Source organism: Danio rerio, chromosome 1 (genome assembly GCF_049306965.1).
Source record: "Danio rerio strain Tuebingen ecotype United States chromosome 1, GRCz12tu, whole genome shotgun sequence".
NCBI lineage: Eukaryota > Metazoa > Chordata > Actinopteri > Cypriniformes > Danionidae > Danio > Danio rerio.
This window is the reverse complement of record NC_133176.1, coordinates 7132908-7154232: the sequence shown is the minus strand read 5'-3', so window position 1 is coordinate 7154232 and position 21325 is coordinate 7132908. Positions and strand designations below refer to the sequence as shown.

Here is a 21325-nt window from a genome sequence, read left to right as displayed (position 1 = left end):
AAGTGAAATCCCCCATATATCCTTTAACAGTCTAAACAGATGAGATTTTTGTGAAATAAGAACCCGTGAAATGTTAGTTCATCAGGAAGGAATGGCTATGCACCACACATTAATCTAGTGCAACTGCTGTGAAGGTCGACAGTTCTGGCTTTGCTCCTGCTCTGCCCTTGACGACCCGTGCAGTTCAGGTCTTGTGGTCAGGTTTGTCCCCCTGCAGGTCAAACCACGCAACGACTCCGGATTTCTGAGCTATGGCAGGACATGAAATAAACATTGCCACACGTTGCCTCATGTAATTGTGCTTTTGCCCACGTTGCCTCATATCACGATGACCATTACTATGCACGTCGACAAGACTAAGCTGCAGATTTGTATTGCACGCGAGGTGCCTATTTAGAAAGGTGAACTTGAATTTGTACAATTTATCATAGTTTCAACATGTCATATGATATCTTGGAAGTTAATTGCATTTCAGGCTGTGCATTATTGCTAGAGAGGAAGGCCGGTCAAAATCCAAAAATAACATGCACTGTAGCTTTGAGTGAGTGTGTATCTCTCTCTCTCTCTCTCTCTCTCTCTCTCTCTCTCTCTATATATATATATATATATATATATRTGTGTGTGTGTGTGTGTGTGTGTGTGTGTGTGTGTGTGTGTGTGTGTGTGTGTGTTACTGGCAGCCAATGAGGTACACAAGTGTGTGAGAGATTTAGAGAGATCCAGTGCTGATGTTTGATTCACAAATGAATCACTGTTTTGAAAAGGCTAATGGACAGTATGTCACATGACTGAGAACATTGACATAATGTGATTTATCTAACTTGTCTATTATTGTGTTTTACACTTAATAGTACTTGTTCAAAAATGTATGGATAAAAGCAAAACTTGCTACAAATAAAAGTATTTTATGGGGGATGCTTGGTGGGGAATCAGAAGCTTGGCCCACCCTGGCCCTACATCAGATAACAACTATTTTTTTTGCGATGCGTTTCGGAACTGAGAAAGCAGCATAAGATGTGACCGTGAGCTTCAAAAACATGTTTTGGCAAGCCAGGCTCATTTACAATCTTGATTAAAGTATTCTGTTTTAATGATTTCAAACTATTCAGGCTGCAAAAGATGAAAGAGAAACTAATTCAGCATTGAGTGCAGGTTTCTGTGCGCATCACAGTAATTTGGTAATATGATCTTTGAAAATGACGAACACATTTTGTAAATAATCAGAAATGTAACAAGGTAACATGTAACAACGTTTTAAAAGCTGAAAAAAGGATGGCTTTGGTCAATAAATGTACCTGCAACTATTCACCTTATTCTCCGCCGTCGAGCGGGCGCTGCCATCTGAATCTTTTTGGCTCGAGACTTCCGGTCTCATTCACTTCCATTCATTTTTTGACGTTAAAAACTGCTCGTTACGCTGCTTGATGTTGCAATTGGATATTTTCTTCTTATATTATTCTACTTGGTCTGTATAGTCAGGCAAACATTTGTTTGTAGAGCAAATAGTTTTACCATTTTCTGCCGTTTATTATTCCTAGTCATTTCTCCCATATGCGACTGAATCGGAAGTTCTAAGACAATCGCGAAAACAGGCGCACTTCCGCATTTTAGAATAAGGTCAATAGAATCACCCATATAGTTCATGGAGAGCAACATGCTTTTCTGGAGTTTTCTTGCAAAACTTGGCAAACATCACTTAAGCAGGTAAACACTGAGATAAATATAGTCTGCAGTACAAATAATAGTTTTGAAATAAAAGTTAGTTTGCTTTTATTAAAATGACAGAGAACATTTAAAAAGATAAATACATTACTTTAAAAATGCTATTAATTATTTTATTACCTTTGCAATAATTGTGGCGACGCAGTGGCGCAGTAGGTAGTGCTTTCGCCTCACAGTAAAAAGGTTGCTGGTTAGAACCTCGGCTCGGCTCACTTGGCGTATCTGTGTGGAGTTTGCATGTTCTCCCTGCGTTGCCGTGGGATTCCTCTGGGTGCTCTGGTTCCCCTCACAGTCCAAAGACATGCGGTGCAGGTGAATTGGGTAGGCCAGGGGTGTCCAAACTCGGTCCTGGAGGGCCAGAGTCCTGCAGATTTTAGCTCCAACTTACCTCAACACACCTGCAAGGATGTTTCTAGAAAGCCTAGTAAGAGCTTGATTAGCTAGTCCAGGTGTGTCTGATTGGGATTGGAGCTAAACTTTGCTGGACACCGGCCCTCCAGGACCGAGTATGGACACCCCGGGGGTAGGCTAAATTGTCCGTAGTGTATGAGGGTTGCAGCTGGAAGGGCATCTGCTGTATGAAAACAAGCTGGATAAGCTGGCAGTTCATTCCACTGTGGTGACCCCAGATTAATAAAAGGGACTAATTCTTTTATTTTTGGCCCACCCGAAATCTCACTTGGCCCACCCTAAAGTTCCAAACTGGAGCCGGGCCTGAAAATATATGTTCTAAAATGCATTTGTTTGAGGAACTGGCAATATTTTCTGAACCCCTGAAATGAAGCAACTTGATTTACTAAAACCAATTGTTCATTGGGCATGGGCTGGTATAAGATTCTGTCAGTATGATAACCTTGGATAAAAATATCACGGTTTTACAGTTACACGATATTGTGGTTGCTGCTCTAAAATATATTTTTTTAATGTCTGGGTAAAAAACAACCTTTTTCCCATTGAACACAATATAATTTATTTTAAAGGGCACCTATGATGGAAAATTATATTTTGTAAGCTGTTTAGACAGAACTGTGTATAAGGTGTAGAGCAGGGGTCACCAATCTCAGTCCTGGAGGGCCAGTGTCCCTGCAGGATTTAACTCCAACTAGCATCAACACACCTGCCTGGGTGTTTCAAGTATACCTAGTAAGACCTTGATTAGCTTGTTCAGGTGTGTTTGATTAGGGTTGGAGCTAAAATCTCCAGGACACCGGCCCTCCAGGAACAAGTTTGGTGACCACTGGTATAGAGTTTCCACAGTCATATTGGGGTGATATAAAGACAATAAGTCTCTTTTAAATTTCCTGACGTTATATGATCTAAATCCCTTCCATTTTGAGGCAGACCGCAATGAGGTAGGAGTGCAGTTTCACCGCCCACTGAATTGATTACACACACACAGCCACATATTAACATGTCTCGGTAGTAACGTGTATAATCATATCAACAAGACAGGGGTAAGTTTCTGAAAACCATCATTAGCCAACTAAGGTCGCAAGTTCTGTCATTACAAACATCATCTGTTGATTTGAAATTTCACAAACCTGTTGTTTCAACGAGCATTCGCAAACTGCGGAGCAAACTTGTATGCTTGCAACTATACCTCTGAAGCTGTAGTTAGAAACAGTTCCTGGTTGTGTTCAATTCCCACTTATCCCCCCTTTCCCTATTCATTTAGAACATTCTTACATTTAACCCTGAAATGATTAAAAATAAAAATAAAAAAACTTTAAAGTCCTCTCTTAGGTATAGTTTTAGCGATCTTCATGTTTACAATTGCGCTCTCTTCACAGTGCACTTTGAAAACATTGATATCATTTTGAACACAGCCATGGCTCATGACGAAAGCTATAAATGACCTATTATTTTAAAAGCTAAATTTATATTATGTGGCTCCACGATGGCGCAGTAGGTAGCACGTTTGCCTCACAGCAAGATGGTCGCTGGTTCGAGCCTCGACTGGGTCAGTTGGCATTTCTGTGTGGAATTTGCATTTTCTCCACATGTTGGTGTGGGTTATCTCCGGGTGCTCCGGTTTCCCCCACAAGTCCAAAAACGTGTGGTAAAGGTGAACTGAATAAGCTAAATTGTCTGTAGTGTGTGTGAGTGAGTGAGTGGATGTTACCCAGTGATGGGTTGCAGCTGGAAGGGCATCCGCTGTGTAGAACATATGCAACATAGATCATCATTAATATTATTATTAAAGTCGTTTTTTTCATTTCCTAATAAATAATAAATATTAAATTTAATTTCTTAATAAATTGTCTCAATATTTATTTATATGATTTATATATGAGATTAAAATACATGTTAGCTTTTGTAAGTGATCATATGTTTTAGAATAGAATATGTCATATTCTCAATAATATTTGTAAAGGAAACACCGGCCCTATATGTGCCATTTACATATATTTATAAACTTTGAGCAGTTCCTAAGGAAATGTCTATTTTATTTAACTAATTCACTAATGAATCTGACTTTTAGTTCTATTGAAGTAGAGAAATTATTTTGACAAGTATTTTAAGGGCTTGCTTCTTTCCATACATATTTAGCTAAATATCATTAAACAATTATTAGTAAATCATTAGTAAATTTATCAAGTGCAAAATGCCACAAGGTGACCTTTGTGTTTTATCATTTGATCGATGACTGATCTCCTTTCACTGAAACGAACCGATTAGCTTAGAAAGTAATATTCAGACACTTTAAACTTAAAAGGAATGATTAATAAACGATAAATGAGACGTGTGTGTGTGTGTGTGTGTGTGTGTGTGTGTGTATGTGTGTGTGTGTGTGTGTGTGTGTATGTGTGTGTGTGTGTGTGTGTGTGTGTGTGTGTGTGTGTGTGTGTGTGTGTGTGTGTGTGTGTGTGTGTGTGTGTGTGTGTGTGTGTGGGAAAAGTTATGCTTATTTATATTAAAGGGATAGTTCACCCAAAACAAAAAGTGGTTCCAAACGTTTACGAGTTTTTTTTTTTTTTTTACTGTTGAACACAAAAGAAGATAATTTGAAGAATGTTGGAAACCAGTAACCACTGACTTTCATTGTAGGAAAAACAAATACTATTAAAAGCAATGGTTACAGGTTTCTAACGTTTAAGAAAAAGATTTGTGACAAGTGATTGGAGAGTAAAAAATGGGTTTTGGATGTGTAAAAAAATATTAAAATATAAACCTAACTTCAATTTATGTTTTAAGTCAAAATACACCAAAATACCACGCGTAAAAAGCCACGCAGGGATCGTTAAAGGGATAGTTCATCCTAAATTGAAAGTGGTTCCAAACTTTTATGAGGGCTTCTTTTAACTGTTGATCACAAATATAGATAACTTTATCATTTGATAGGTGACTGATCTCTGTTCACTGAAATGAACCGATTAGCTTTAAAAATAATAATAATAATAATAATAATAATAATAATAATAATAATAATCGGACACCTGAAACTTAAAAGGAATGATTAATAAATGATAAATGAGACATGTGTGTTTGGAAAAGTTACGTCTAATTATATTAAAGGGTTAGTTCTCCCAAAATTGAAAGTGGTTTTTGAGCATTTATGAGTTTTTTATTTGATCGTTGACTGATCTTCCTTCAATGAAATGAACCAATTAGCTGTAAAAAATAATAGTTGGACACTTGAAACTTAAAAGGAATGATTAATAAATAATAAATGAGACATGTCTGGAGAAGTTAAGTTCATTTATATTAAATTGATAATTCACACAAAATGAAAAGTGGTTAGACGTTTACGTTTTTTTTTTTTTTTTTTTTTTTTTTACTGTTGAACAAAGAAGAAGATAATTCGAAGAATGGTGAAAACCACTAAGCATTGACTTCCATTGTACTGTAGGAAAAACAAATACTACTAAATCAATGGTTACAGGTTCTAACATCTTTAAAAATAAGAACAAGCAATTGGAGAGTAAATGATGCGTTTTGGGTGTGTAAACGAATTATTAAAATATAAACTTATTGTAAATTTCCGATTTTAAGTCATACACCAAATAGGCTACATTTCACAGAGATGGGTTGCGGCTGGAAGGGCATCCGCTGTGTAAAAAACATGCTGGATAAGTTGGCGGTTCATTCCGCTGTGGCGACCCCGGTTTAATAAAGAGACTAAGCCGACAAGAAAATGAATGTATGAATGAATGAATGAATGACATCAAATACCATGCGTAAAAAGGACACGCAGGGATCATTGCGACTATCGATCATTTGGACCGGTTCATTAAACGAACCGATTCACTAAAAATGATTCGAACTTCTCGTCGCTGAGAGAGAGAGAGAGAGAGAGAGAGAGAGAGAGAGAGAGAGAGAGAGAGAGAGAGAGAGAGAGAGAGAGAGAGAGAGAGAGAGAGATGTTCTCTAATCAGTGACTGAGGGGAGGCGGGCCAAGAAAGCTCAGTGTAATGCGATCGCTGCGCCGCTCAGAAATGCTATTACACACATACTGACTCACTGACACACACACATACACACACTCAGACTCGCGCTTTCGAGCACATCTACACGCGCTGCCACAGCAGTGCGCTTCAACACGCTTCTGTGCGCAACACCAATTCCTCTTTTGCCTGGCAGTTTGGACAAAACTTGCTGCCTCCTGGGTATGACTGAACGACTAACGAGAGCAAGAAGATAGCAGAACTCTTAAACTCGGAGGGCTGCGGGCGATTAAGGGAGAAATCCCTGCGGAAACCTCAAAGCATCGGAGACCGATAAGGCAATGGAGCGCAATAACGCACGCAAATCTGAGACGGCGTTATAACGGAATACAGTTGAAGACCTCTAATTTAGTTTTGTTTGAAGAAGAGGAGGCTGATTTATGTCCAAGCATGACTTTTTATGAATACATGAAATAGATCATGTTTTGCACACTCTGCATTTGCTGTGCGCAATGGGCTCAACAGAACTGCATTTGAATATGAAATTCTGAGCATTATTTAGACAAAAAGGCTGGTTTTATAATATTTTCTCAGTCTGAGTTTGCCATTTGTTCTTGAAGAAGATAACTAGTTGAACACAGCTCACTTCTTCAAGCACATTTCGGAAAGATGGATTTCTGGATATCACACCAAGGGATTGCATTTATCTTTTGCTTCGTTCTGAAAGTCAGCGCAAAAGAAAGTAAGTTCGTCTTATATTTGTTTGTCTCCCACGAACTTTCATTGCGATATCTGTGTGTCTAAATTCCCATCCAGTGAGGCTATCCGCAAATGGCAAACAGATTTCTCTCCTGGCGAAGCGAACGCGTGTTTCTGCTGTCCAGGCAAACCGTGCTGAGGAAAGGAGAGCTTCTGGTTTTATTTAGTGGAGAAAGAGCAGCTTTATACCTAATGAGAGGCAGCCGTAATGGCAAACCGATCATTTGAGCCCCGGGGAAATGCTTCTTTTGGACTGTTTGCTGATATTATTAGTTTGCTGAGATATTATCTCTTTCCACTTATTTGCAAAGACGAAACAGAGACAGACTGACCTTAGGATGCTGGATAACTTATTTTCAGAGCAACTGCTGTTGATTTATATCCAGTTGCAAAAGAGTTTCAATTAAAAAAGCTAATAAAATAAATAAATAAATAAAGCTAATTAAAAAGTTAAATGCTCTTAGAAATTGATTATATATATATATATATATATATATATATATATATATATATATATATAGCATATATATATATATATATATAGGCCTATTTTTTATTTATTTATTTATTTATTTTTTTCACCAAAAATCACAAGTTCTAAGTGCACATAAAATAGCACCACATTTTAATGCTGAACTGAGATGAAACTGCTAATTAAAATCTTATGGTATTGCAAAGAATCACAGAAATGGCTTAGGAAAGCTGCGGAAATCAATAACAAGCCGTGTAACTGTAACCTTCTGAGAAAATACTTCGCATCACGAGTTTAATAGTCTACAAGAGACAAGATTTGGGGTCTAAACAGGGCTAGTGTTCAGCTGAATGACCAGTGTGTGGAGTTTTTGAGCTTGTTGTGTATACAGAATTAAATTAGACGCGGAGTAGCCCTACTGTATGCAATTGAATGATTACGATAGTCATGTATCAAATGTGCGCCATTCCGACTTCAAAATGTACAACCACAGCCAGAATGTAGAGAGAACCACGTTTTGCTGCTTTACGTTTATAGAGAGTAGCCTATGCTGTGTCAGTATTATGCATATGGTGTCAAACTATTCTTATTTTTTTTTAGAAAACATGACAAATCGGCTACTATCACTCAAATGACGGTTACTACATGCTAACCGTGCTATCAGTCAGGGTTACCTGAAAAGAACCTCGCCAGATTGAATAGTCTGGTTGACATTTCTTTAAAAAGTAGACTGCAAGAGTCTTTGAATTTGGTTCCTTACCGTCAACATACCCGTTGACTACGTTTTGCGCTTGTTTCTGGTCATTGTTGGTATTCCTGAGGGGAGTCACCGCGCGAATTGTACAAAACATGTACGTTTATCGGGTTTGGTTAATTGATATGTGTTTTTTCTCCCATTTAAGCCGGAATAGTAAAACAATGGTTCATTAGAAGCTGTCAATAAGCTACACAGAAGTGATAAGGTTGCAAAAACACAATGCTTTCCAAGTTTTCATTATAGACTGTTTCAAGATATTATGAACAATACATCGTTAACTGTAAAATTAACAGCCATTAAAATAGCTAATTTGGTAATTATCTGATATACACCCCACTAATGTTTTGGGTAAGTGTTCACTAAAAGTATACTGTATGACAATTATATATTACCCTTTTCAAAATGTATTTATAGTGCAGCCGCACCTGCAGTTTTAGGCCAACAGGTTGAGGAAAAAATGATGAAGCAGCTTGAATTAGTGGTGAAAGGTCTTCAAATAGGCTAATGGAAAGTTACAGATGTGGATGAATGAACCTCAGAGTCTTCATTTGCTAATAGATGACACTGCGGATTGATTTAGGCTCTCTTCAGTTGTTGCATTATTGTTTTTGACATGAACAAACTTTCATTCTTGGAGCAGATGGCTTGCGAGGACGGTGGTATTGCAAATTATATTTCCGCAAAGGAATAAACACTTTAAAGTGGGTAAACTGAAGCAGCTTTAGAAGTAGGGCACATGGTCTTCCAGAAATGAAGCACAGTGTTCAACAGATGAAAAGAAATGGTGCTTTACAATGTTGTTCATTGTCTTCAAGCACTAGCTATGTCTGTAATTAGGTTTTGATAATTGTTTTCATATTTTTATTCAGGGGGTAATGTGTTTAAACAGATTTGATTTGTGAGCTCAAATCTTGTGCAGACATTTATGGTGTTATTTCAATGTTGGGTGTTAAAAAACCCATTTTGACCTCAGCCTGAATCTGCACACATGCAGGTACTTCTGTAACGCTCTCCCTCCCGGAGCGCCATCGACTCCAACAAGCACAATGCATTGAATTATGGACAACAAAGAAACAGCGTCTCTCTTGTGTGAGATCCATGCCTTTAGGGGCTTTTGTCCTGGCCAGAAAGTGACATGTAGATCAACACAGAGCAAATTCAGACTGTCCATATGCTTTCTTTTATTCACAAAACTCAATGTTGACCTGCTTTTATTTTTGTACCTCCTAATCAAGCATCTCGCTGAACATTGCACTCAAATATGGAAAGTTCTATATTTATTTAGCAGATGTTTTAACCATACAAGACTTCTCTTTGAAAAGTAAGGATCAAAATTGTTTTAATTCACTTTAAACTGCACTTTTTTTTGCATTGCTTTGCAAGTTTTAGGAACTGCTGATGTAATAAGAAGGAGAATATATATGTGTTTAACCTGGTGTTTACTCTTTTGAGTGTTTGCACATGTGGCAACATAATAGATGATCTCCATAGTGTTTCAGTGCAGCTTCAATGCGGTTTAAAGTTTGTTGCTATGTTTTTAATAAGACATTTGTGGTGTTTAATTACTGCCCTTCTCTGAATCTGTATTATTGTGGGCATTTGATCCATGCATTTGACCATCCACTTGGCAAAAATATGCTTGGTATTTGCTTTGAGAGATAATAACAAGTTTCAAGTCTCCAAGTTGCACAGTTTGAGGTATTGTTTATGTCTGTAGCAGACGTTTAAAGAGTCAAAACAGTGTGAGAACTGCTCAAAAGAGATGTTTGCTCATGTTGGAAGCTTTCATTTACAGTTTACCTCTAGGACAGTTTCTTGGGTCCACTCTGTTTAATATGACACACCTGATTATTACACGATTAAAAGAGAGACATATAAATACTTCATGTGAACAAACAAAGCGCTTAGTTTTCCCTGGCGGTTTTTCAAACGAGACAAAGACGCAGGCACATATCTACTGACACATATACACGTCTTCTTTTCATCTACAACACCCCGAGTGGTTGTGTATGCCGTTTCATCCTATTTTTCTGGGGTTCGTGAATAGTAGAAGTACTTATCTATGCAGGAGCTAATAGTCTTGACTCTGAAAAGAAGGTCAGAAATTTGCATTTGGGGCCGGGAAACCACGACCGGATCAATCCCTGCAGAGCCAGTGGGTGCGAGCATTCCCTGGGTTGCTTGAATTGAGGAGGAATTAAAAATATAGCATAAATAATTGAAACGGCTCCTCCTAGTTACTGTCATTTTTGAGCTTTTAGTGTGTGGGTGTGAGAGAGAAGACAGACAACGTGACACATTGATGTTTGTAAATTAGGGCACCGCAGAAGTTTCAGTGAATGATGACTGTAAAATTTATGATGCACGGTCACTGGGAATTGGTGATTGAAGTGTCTTATAAAATTTGATGCGTTGAATTGCATTCAAAGTCTTTGTAAAATGCATGGACACTTGAGACAGCACATAGAAATAATTTGTTGTTTGTTACTTTGAAATAGATTTAAATTGGTCTTATATATTACATTTGTTGATTAATGTGATTGCTATTAATACACTGCCTGACAAAAGTCTTGTCGTGGATGCAAGTTTTCAGAACAACAAATAATAACTTGAATTCTAGTTAATCATTTGGTATCAGAAGTTGCTCATATGAAAGGCAAAGGCCTCTAGATTACGCTTATTTTACCAAAATAAAATATGATCATGCTTTGATTTTTAAATTATTTAATTTGGACAGTAAAGTCTGACTTTGCTTAGACAAAAGTCTTGTCACTTAACAGAAATAATGTACAGTATAGAATATAAAGTCATGCTGCAGTGGAAACAGAATGACTATTGTGTCTGACTCCCATGAGCTTGGAGGACTGCATCCATACATCTCTGAAATGACTCAAATCACGTATTAAGTCATCTGGAATGTCAAAGAATGCATTCTTGCAGGAATCCCAGAGTTCATTAAGATTCTTTGAATTAATCTTCAATGCTTCCTCTTTCATCTTAACCCAGACATGCTCAATAATGTTTATTTCTGGTGACTGGGCTGGCCAATCCTGGAGCACCTTGACTTTCTTTGCTTTCCGTTTGCTTTCAACTTTGATGTGGAGGCTGAAGTTTGAGAAGGAGCGCTATCCTGCTGAAGAATTGTCCCTCTCCTGTGGTTTGTAATGTAATGGGCAGCACAAATGTCTTGATACCTCAGGCTGTTGATGTTGCCATCCACTCTGCAGATCTCTCGCACACCCTAATACTGAATGTAAGCCCAAACCATCATTTTTCCTTCACCAAACTTGACTGATTTTTGTGAATATGGGTCCATGTTAGTTCCAATAGGTCTTCTGCAGTATTTGTGATGATCAAAGTGCAATTCAACCAATGATTTATCTGAGAAATCTACCTTCTGCCACTTTTTCAAATGATCAACTAGAAGTCAAGTTATTATTTGTTGCCCTGACAGCAAGACTTCTGTCAGGATTAAAAGGACAATTTACTAAGAAATGAAAATGATGTCATGCTTTACTCACTGTCAACCTTTTCTAAACTATTTTGTTTTTCTGTTAAACACAAAAGAAGACATTTTAAAGAATGTCAGAAGCCGACAGCCAGTGATTTCTATAATGTCTTTATTTCCTACTTTAGATGTCAATGGCTACTGGTTTAAACGTTCTTCACAATATCTTGTTTTCTTTGTTCATCAGAAAACAGTTTAGGACCAATAAAGTTTAGAGAGCACCTGAGGGTGAGTAAATGATAAGTAAAGTTTCATTTTTGGGCTGAACTATCCATTTCATCCGTTTTATTAGAAATTATTTGTTACAATTTGTAAGTAAGTGAGTGGACATTTATGAAATAGACGTTGTTGCCTACTCTCAAAGTAAAATGTTTAGTAAGTAAGTAAGTAATGTGTATTTATATAGTGCATTTATTGTGCTTCACAATCATGAAGGTGGTGTCTTCACACCACCACCATTGTGCAGCATCCACTTGGATGATGAGACAGCAGCCACAGGACAATGGCGCCAGTGCACTTACAACACACCAGCTATTGGTGAAGTGGAGAGGTGATAGAGCCAATTTTACAATGTACATGATAAAAGGTTATGTACATTTCAAGAAATGCAATATCCCATTGGGCTTTTGGCTGTTTTTTAGGTTTTGGTTAAATGCATGAGCTGAAATTACAGTAAATCCCTCAAGATCTCAAGCCTAATAGTTTCATGTAGACACCAAACAATACCAAGTACATGTATACAGTAAAAACCTGAGGCTTTTGAGCTTGGTTTGTAGCTCCACCAAACAGTGTTAAACCAAAGCAGATCACACATATTTCTTTAAAGCAGGTGCTCTTGATTGAAATGAGCGCAAACAACATAATATAGCATGTTCTGTATAGAGATCCTCCTTATAGATTGGCATTACAAGCTGCTTTGCAGAAGCTATTAGATTGCTGCTGTGTTTTCCATCATTATTTAAAGTTTAACCAGTTTAAACTGGACCTCTAGCATAGTATAGGTAGAGACGTTGAGTGTTTTACATCAGGAGGGTTCTTGGATTGTATTTATCTAAGATTGACAGCTCATACATTTAGCATTCGCCGTTTGATTGGATGGACCAGCCATCAATTTGAATGAGCCAATGCAACACTGACTCCAATAGAGTAATGAAATTAAATTCAGACGGACCACTTTTTGACTCTTTTGGCAGCATTGAGACTCATGAGAATGAGAGTTTGATTGAGAAAGCTTTGGTAAGGATGACTGGATCGGTGCTGATTTCCTCACCGCGGGTGACAGCACTTTTTAATTAAGGTGCAAACGGAAGAACGGGGAGTGAAATATTGAGAAAAAGAGCACGAGAGAAAGAGATGGAGATATATCACGACCTCTCCACATGGATGCAACTTATCGCCACAGTGACAGCGCTGCACAGCCATGATTCCATTAATAGAAATTAATACCAGCAGAGAGGAGCACAAAACATCTGGGCGCGTGAATGCACTCAAAATAAACACACAGAGCGGTTTGCATTTAAAGAGTAACATTCCCAGTTATTTTTCTGCATTTGAACTTTTTTTCTGAAATTATTAAAGGCACAGACTACAAAAGTAACCTTATGATTTTTGATCATTCTAAACATGTTTGACTTTTGTACTGACTCTTAATCAGAGTATTGTCTTAATCATATTAAAATTGGAGTATTAGTGTCCATGTAAACATATTCAGTGACGACTCAAGCCCCAACCCTAAGAAAAAGATGTTCAGTGATTTTGATGACAGCCTTTACACAGGTTAGTAGTAGTAAGCTAATGTAAGGTTATTTGCAAAATACAAATCTTTTACTCATGCTAGCAAGCAAATGATCGAAAGAAATATGCAATTCAGATATGTAAAATGTGAATTAATGTATACTTTAAACTTTAATTATGTTGTTAAATTAAAATAATTGTCAAATGAGTTGAAAATAATTGTTAAAATTTGTCAAATTAGAAGGTTTTCCAGACTCATCCACCATAATTTTGTGGCTCAAAAGTATCGGTTCAGGCACCGTTTTGGCCCCAGTGTCATTTTAAAAGTATCACTATATCACCGGTATTGAAATGACCCTAAACCATCATAAACATGAGTCATTACATATTAGTAATATTTCCCTCTAGTGATGCTGAACCATTACAACTAGATGATTGTCAGTAAGTTAAACCTGACAGCTGAGTCGGACTTTTTTATTTTTATTTTTTGCTATAGATTAACTGAAGTGATCCCACTCAAAATAATGATTTTTTCCCACATCAGGCATGGCTACTTCTTTTATGAACTCTCATGAATGTGACAAGAAAAGCCAGGGTGGTTGTCAAGACTGATTAAGTTTGAACTTATGAATAAATCATGCATGACAATCTACTGTATTGAATGATTCCACCAAATCTTCTCTCAAAACTGATTTGTTAACAAAGATTGAGAGAAACCAGGAGAATTTCAGACTGATTATCACAGACACAAAAGACAGATCTGTCATATTGACCATATTTTAGTGCTTTTATAGATGTGTGTGCTTACATTTGTTTGTCATCTCATAAATATGAGTCATTATAAATTCGTAATATCTCCCTCGAGTGATGCCGAACCATTACAACTAGAAGACCGAATCTCTGAGTTGAACCTGAAAGCTGAGTTGGACTGTGTTTTTTTTTTGGTGTACCAAATGAACTGAAGTGATCCCACTAAAAATAACGATTTGTTCCCACATCAGGCATGGCTACTTCTGTTATAAACTCTCACATATGTGCCAAGAAAAGCCAGGGTGGTTGTCAAGACTGATTAAGTTTGAAAGTCATGAAACAAATGGCAATGCGGTATAAATGAATCATGTAGGACAATCTACTGTATTGAATGATTCCACCAAATCTTCTCTCAAAACTGATTTGTTAACAAAGATTGAGAGAGACCAGGAGAATTTCAGGCTGTTTATCACACACACAAAAGACAGCTCTGTCATATCGACCATATCTTAGTGCTTTTATAGATGTGTTTGCTCATATCTGTTTGTCATAATTCTCATAAATATGAGTCGTTATAAATTCGTAATATCTCCCTCGAGTGATGCCGAACCGTTACAACTAGATGACCGAGTCAGTGAGTTGAACCTGAAAGCTGAGTTGGACTGTTTTTTTTTGGTATACAAGATGAACTGAAGTGATCCCACTCAAAATAAGGATTTGTTCCCACATCAGGCATGGCTACTTCTGTTATAAACTCTCACATATGTGCCAAGAAAAGCCAGGGTGGTTGTCAAGACTAAGTTTGAACGTCATGAAAGAAATGGCAATGCGGTATGAATGAATCATGCATGACAATCTACTGTATTGAATGATTCCACCAAATCTTCTCTCAAAACTGATTTGTTAACAAAGATTGAGAGAGACCAGGAGAATTTCAAGCTGTTTACCACACACACAAAAGACAGATCTGTCATATTGACCATATTTTAGTGCTTTGATAGATGTGTGTGCTCATATTTGTTTGTCATCTCATAAATATGAGTCGTTATAAATTCGTAATATCTCCCTCGAGTGATGCCGAACCATTACAACTAGATGACAAGTCGGAAAGTTGAACCTGAAAGCTGAGTTGGACTGTGTTTTTTTTTGGTATACAAGATTAACTGAAGTGATCCCATTCAAAATAAGGATTTGTTCCCACATCAGGCATGGCTACTTCTGTTATAAACTCTCACATATGTGCCAAGAAAAGCCAGGGTGGTTGTCAAGACTAAGTTTGAACGTCATGAAAGAAATGGCAATGCGGTATGAATGAATCATGCATGACAATCTACTGTATTGAATGATTCCACCAAATCTTCTCTCAAAACTGATTTGTTAACAAAGATTGAGAGAGACCAGGAGAATTTCAGGCTGTTTATCACACACACAAAAGACAGATCTGTCATATTGACCATATTTTAGTGCTTTTATAGATGTGTTTGCTCATATCTGTTTGTCATCTCATAAATATGAGTCATTATAAATTCATAATATCTCCCTCGAGTGATGCCGAACCATTACAACTAGATGACCGAGTCAGTGAGTTGAACCTGAAAGCTGAGTTGGACTGTGTTTTTTTTTTGGTATACAAGATTAACTGAAGTGATCCCACTCAAAATAACGGGAAATTCAGGACGATACACTGTATTGAATGATTCCACCGATTCCTTTCAGAAAACTGATTTGTTAGCATTGATTCAGAGAGACGAGAAGAATTTCTGTCTGCTTATCACACACACAAAAGACTGATCTGTGATATTGACCATATCTTAGTGCTTTTTATGGATGCGTTTGCTCATAGTTGTTTGTCATCATTCCCATTTCTCTGCGTCTGAACAAAAATGCATGTTTGGAATGACATGATGTTGAGTAAATATTACATTTTGAGACGAACACACCATCTAAAGTTGCACAGAACCTTATTTTCCTTCTTTGTTCATCCCTCAAGCAGGGTCTGAAATCTCTTGGCTGTCTGTAGCCCGCTCTCCCCTTCTGTCTCCCCACATGAAAGGACAGATCTGTCTAAAAAAAGTGCAGAGCACGCAAAATCCCCCCCTCATGGATTTATCCTCAAGACCCTGTTCCCCGAAAACACACAATAGAGCGATAGACACAGACAGAGAATACATCCAGACTGAATGAAAATGCTAGAATGATTGCTATCTGTCTGTCCTTTTGTGTTCCTGTAATATATTGGGTAATAATACTGAGATGAGGTGAGGTATTCATCGGAGGAGGGCTGGAAGGGAACTGTCAAGTCATCATCAGCACAATATGAAAGAAGGAAAAGGGAAGAAAAAGAAGCCTATTTTTAGGACCAATTTTTGCACAGTGACATTATTTTCCCGAGGATTACAACCACAACCCCTGGGCTCTCGTTAATGTAATATTCATACATATATACTGTATTGATATACACTCACTGGCCACTTTATTGGGTACACTTGTTCAATTGCTTGTTAACTCAAATATTTAATCACTCAATAACATGGCTGCAACCCAATGCATTTAAGCATGTAGAAATGCTCAAGACAGTTCACAGAAGTTTAAACCGAGAATCAATGAGGAAGAAATGGGATTTTTTTTTTTAACACAGCATGGTTGATGCTGCTAAAAAAGTTGTATACTTTCTCAGAAATAAAGGTCCAAAATCTGTCACTGGGGCGGTACCTTTTCAAAAGGGACACATTTGTACCATACAGGTGGACATTTGTAACTTTAGGGTAAACTTTTGTAACTTTAAAATTTACTTTTGTACCTTTAAGTTACTGTGGGTTACACATTTGTACTTTTGGGGTATTAATATGTACCCTTAAGGACCTATTAGGAACAAAAATGCACCTTTTGAAAAGGTACTGTCCTAAGGACAGATTCTGACCAATGCACGAGGCTGCAGGCTGAGTGCCTTAGTGTGCCACCAGTGATGCTACGAGTGTTATATGGCATTTATACTACTGTTCAATGGTATAATTGTGTATGAAAAAGAAAATCAAACATGGAGAGTCTTAAAAATCCTTTTGTAAGAGGAACTACTTTCTTCTGCCATTCATTCACATCTGCAGCTGACGTCAGAACAGCAGAAATTGTTGCTACTTTACCTACATCACTTTAGAGCTAGTGTTTGAATGATTCTCTAGCGTAATGTCTTAAGCAGGGATGTCAAACTCAATTCCTGGAGGGCCGCAGCCCTGCACAGTTTAGGTCCAACACACTTACCTGTAGGTTTCAAACAAGCCTGAAGGACTCAATTAGTTTGATCAGGTGTGTTTAATCAGGGTTGGAACTAAACTGTGCAGGGCTGCGGCCTTCCAGGAATTGAGTTTGACATCCTTTGTCTAAAGTGATGACAAAACAGGTGATTTTGCTCATATTTTAAGATTATAATGCTGAACGGCATGAAATGCCATCAGTCTACAGAGATCAGTCTACAGAGATTCCTCAGTATTTCTCCTGCATCTATGTTGCAATCAGGAGATCACAATAATTATCTTAAAAAAAGCCAAAGCAGCGCAAACACTATCAGATTGCTGTTGTGTTTGCAATAAGGAAAAACGCTAAACTCATGTGGGCATTTCTTCTTTCTGTTTTCTTAACTAGACTGCAGTAATAAAAAATCTTATCTCTGTTAAACAACACTCACGATATTCATTTAATTTACACTGTTCAAAAAAATGATAAAAAAACTTTAAAATGGCTAATAATTTTGACTTTATATGCTGGAAACACATTTTTTTGAGTGTCTATGTGTGTGCACCTACGTGCTTCTGGCTCGCTTTTTCCCCCTTCAGAGGATGTAGTTGAAAAGGGTTAGCAGGATTCGGTTGTTGCCTTAAATGCCAGCTCATTTTAAGTGTACCTTTTAAAAAGACATAATAGCAGTGGAAATGTCAACACTTGAAAGAAGCCCCAGCCATCTTTAAACCTTTTATTCAGGCTCTTATGACTGGCACACCGGCACGTATGGGAGTCTTGGCTTCAGGCGATACTCAACTCCCTGTCTCAAGATTATCCACCACGCCAATGCATAGCGCTGGAGATCTTTAACGTGGTTTTCGGATACCCTGCAGCTCGCTTTTGAAGGCCAATTTCTGAAAATCCTTACATATTCAGAGAGCCGAGGGTTTTTGACTGTCTTTTGATTCCATTCTTCCCATCTGCACCATTGTTTTTATCATGCTTTAATAGCAGAGAGTCCATCTTTCAGCAACGATTTAGTAGTATATAATATTTTATAATAAATGCATGGTGATTGGTGTCAATTCTGCTATATGTTAAGAGTATTTACGAGCTGCAGGGTGGTAAGGTTGAAGCAGTCCTGAAGTTTGTTCAGTAAAAGAGAGGAGGAGTTTTCCTAATGCTATCCAGACAGCCGTGTTTATCTACGTGTTTGCAGAAGACAACATAAGACCCAGAACTGTCAATCAAACCAGCCTCTTCCTCTCTGAACCTGCACTATTCCCACTTTCCCCTTTCTGATGTATGCTGTGATGTATCCCACCAAACATAAGTGCGATAGCGAGATACATTCTCCTTTTGTGAAGGTGTATTTTGGATTTTGTCTCACAGAAAATATAATCTTCAAGCTTGTCTTTTCATAAGCCAGTTATCACGCATGGCCATGTTCTCGATGTGAGTCTTTCCTTATATGCAGTGCCGTTTTAAACATGTAGTCTTTAAAAACAACAAGGAAATGCTTCTATGGAGATTAATATCAAATATATACAGGTCAAAATTAGACTCTCCCGGTCTAATGTTTAATATATTTGCAGACATTTGTCATCACTCGATGAGGGACTGACTTGATGGAATAATGTTTTGAATATTTTACGCTGCTTTTTCCTCACTGATGATCCCTCATCCATTTCTGGAGGATGATGTCATGCGGGAGCTGACTTTTGTTGGCTGAGGTTTTTACAAAGGAATGACTGGATTTAGGCGACATGGTGGCTCAGTGTCGTCTCACAGCAAGAAGGTCGCTGGTTCGAGTCCTAGCTGGGTCAGTTGGCATTTCTGTGTGGTTTAAGTTTGCATGTTCTCCCTGTGTTGGTGTGGGTTTCCTCCGGGGGCTCCGGTTTTCCTCACAGCCCAAAGACATGCGGTATATGTGAATTGGATGAACTAAATTGGCCATAGTGTACGAGTGTGTATGGGTGTTTCCCAATAGTGAGTTGCAGCTGGAAGGCGCATCCGTTGTGCAAAATATATGATGGATAAGTTTGTGGTTCATTCCACTGTGACGACCCCTAATTAATAAAGGGACTAAGGTAAAGAAAAATGAATGAATGAATAAATGAATGACTATTTAAAATTATGTGCACAAGCCAAGGACACACCAAAATCTGTGAAATAATCACCAATGTTAGACTAAATAGTTAATTTTTTTTAATTTTAGTATGGTTCAAACATAAATAAAGAACTGATTTTAAATAATTTCAACAAAAGACTAAGAATATAAAGACAGAATATAAAATAAAGTGTGAAATAGCGAATAAATAACTTTCAAGCTAATAAATTTACGTTATAAAAATGTTCCCATAACGTTTTAATTATGTAATAAAACATTTAGTTTGAACGTTATTAGAACACAATGGTAATGATAACATGATGATAATGATAATGTTATCCTAACATTTTTTGAATGTTCCATTTATAACTTAATGGTAATGTTTTTAAAACATTCCCCCTAAAACACATCGATAATGTTTTGTTGCTAACGTTTTTATTACATTTTTTAAACGTATTTATTAATTATAAATAACATTAAGGAAGCGTTAGGGGGGCATAGTGGCTTCGTGGTTAGCACTGTCACCTCAATGCCTGAAGGTTTCTGGTTCGAGTCCTGACTGGGTCAGTTGGCAAGGAAGGAATGACTGGATTTAAAATGATGTGCAAGAGTTGTCGCGATAGCTTAGTGGTTAGCGCGCAGACATATTGTACAGTAGCACATCAGGGCATCCCGAGTTTGAATCCTGGCTTGAGGACATTTCCCTACCCTACCTCTGTCTCTCTAACTTCACATCCTGTCTCAATTTTGTCCTGTTTATTTAGATGTTGATTTAACATTATTGTTTGGTTATGAGAACATTATTAAAAACAGTTTTAGAACATTTGATTCTCTTGTTATATTAATGTTTAAATAACTTAAAACGTATATAAAATGTTCCAACAAAACACAATGATAGCATTTTTCATTCATTCATTCATTCATTCATTTTCTTTTTGGCTTTAAATGCCAACTAACCAAGCCAAGGCGTGAACTAGTGACCTTCTTGCTTTGAGGCAACAGCGCTACCCACTGCTCCACCGCACCGCCTGATAACATTTTTATCCTTTCATATTTAGAATGTTACATTTATAACTTAATGGTAACCTTTTTAATGTGAAGTAGAAATATTTTGTTGCTAACATATTTATAACATTAATTAATTCTAAATAACATTAAGAAAACATAAGGACCACACCTTGGCTTTGTAGTTAGCACTGTCGCCTCACAGTTAAAAGGTTGCTGGTTCGATCGCCAGCTGGGTCAGTTGGCATTTCTGTGTGGAGTTTGCATGTTCTCCCCCACAGTCCAAAGACATGCAGTATTGAATAAACTAAATTGGCGGTAGTGTATGAGTGGGAATGAGTGTGTTTTCTAGTACTGGGTTGCAGCTGGAAGGGCATCCGCTGCGTAAAACATATGCTGGGTAAGTTGGCAGTTCATTCCACAGTGGCAGCCCCTGATGAATAAAGGGACTAATCTGAAGGAAAATGAATAAATGAATTTAGGATACATTCTCAAACATTATGCAAGAATGTTTTTGATAACTTTGAGAGAACCTTTAGAGAACATTAACCAAAGTTACGAGAACATTTCATGTTGGCTCGGTTATTAATCATCAATTTCCAAAAAGAGAGAAAAAAAGAACATCTGGACTATTATTAATGAATAAATATATTTAAATACGATACAATTGAGAGGAGTACAGCTCAAAAGGACATTGAAAAAATTACATCATCAATCCAAACTGTACTAATTTAAAACCAAGGCTATTAATTTACTCAAGGTCAATGTTCTGTGATCTAACATTCAAATAAAAACCACAACAATATTCCTTTTTTGCAAATTGTGAGTTAAATATTCTACAAAGGAGGCATGAAAATGTGCTGCATAGTAGGAATGACCCATCTGCTAATTCCTCAGTTGCCGTTTG

General features: G+C 37.4%; 1 protein-coding gene across 2 annotated transcripts in view; it reads left to right on the top strand.

Annotated features, from left to right (window-relative positions):
• Positions 1 to 6163: 6163 nt before the first annotated feature.
• The window catches only part of nrp2a (neuropilin 2a), a 139054-nt gene continuing 123892 nt past the window's right edge, over positions 6164 to 21325 (top strand). The window contains exon 1 of one of the 2 annotated variants that reach the window (XM_021469092.3): positions 6164 to 6849. In XM_021469092.3, coding sequence (XP_021324767.1) covers positions 6777 to 6849 — 73 coding nt within the window. In that variant the 5' untranslated portion in view covers positions 6164 to 6776. 2 annotated transcript variants of the gene reach the window in all.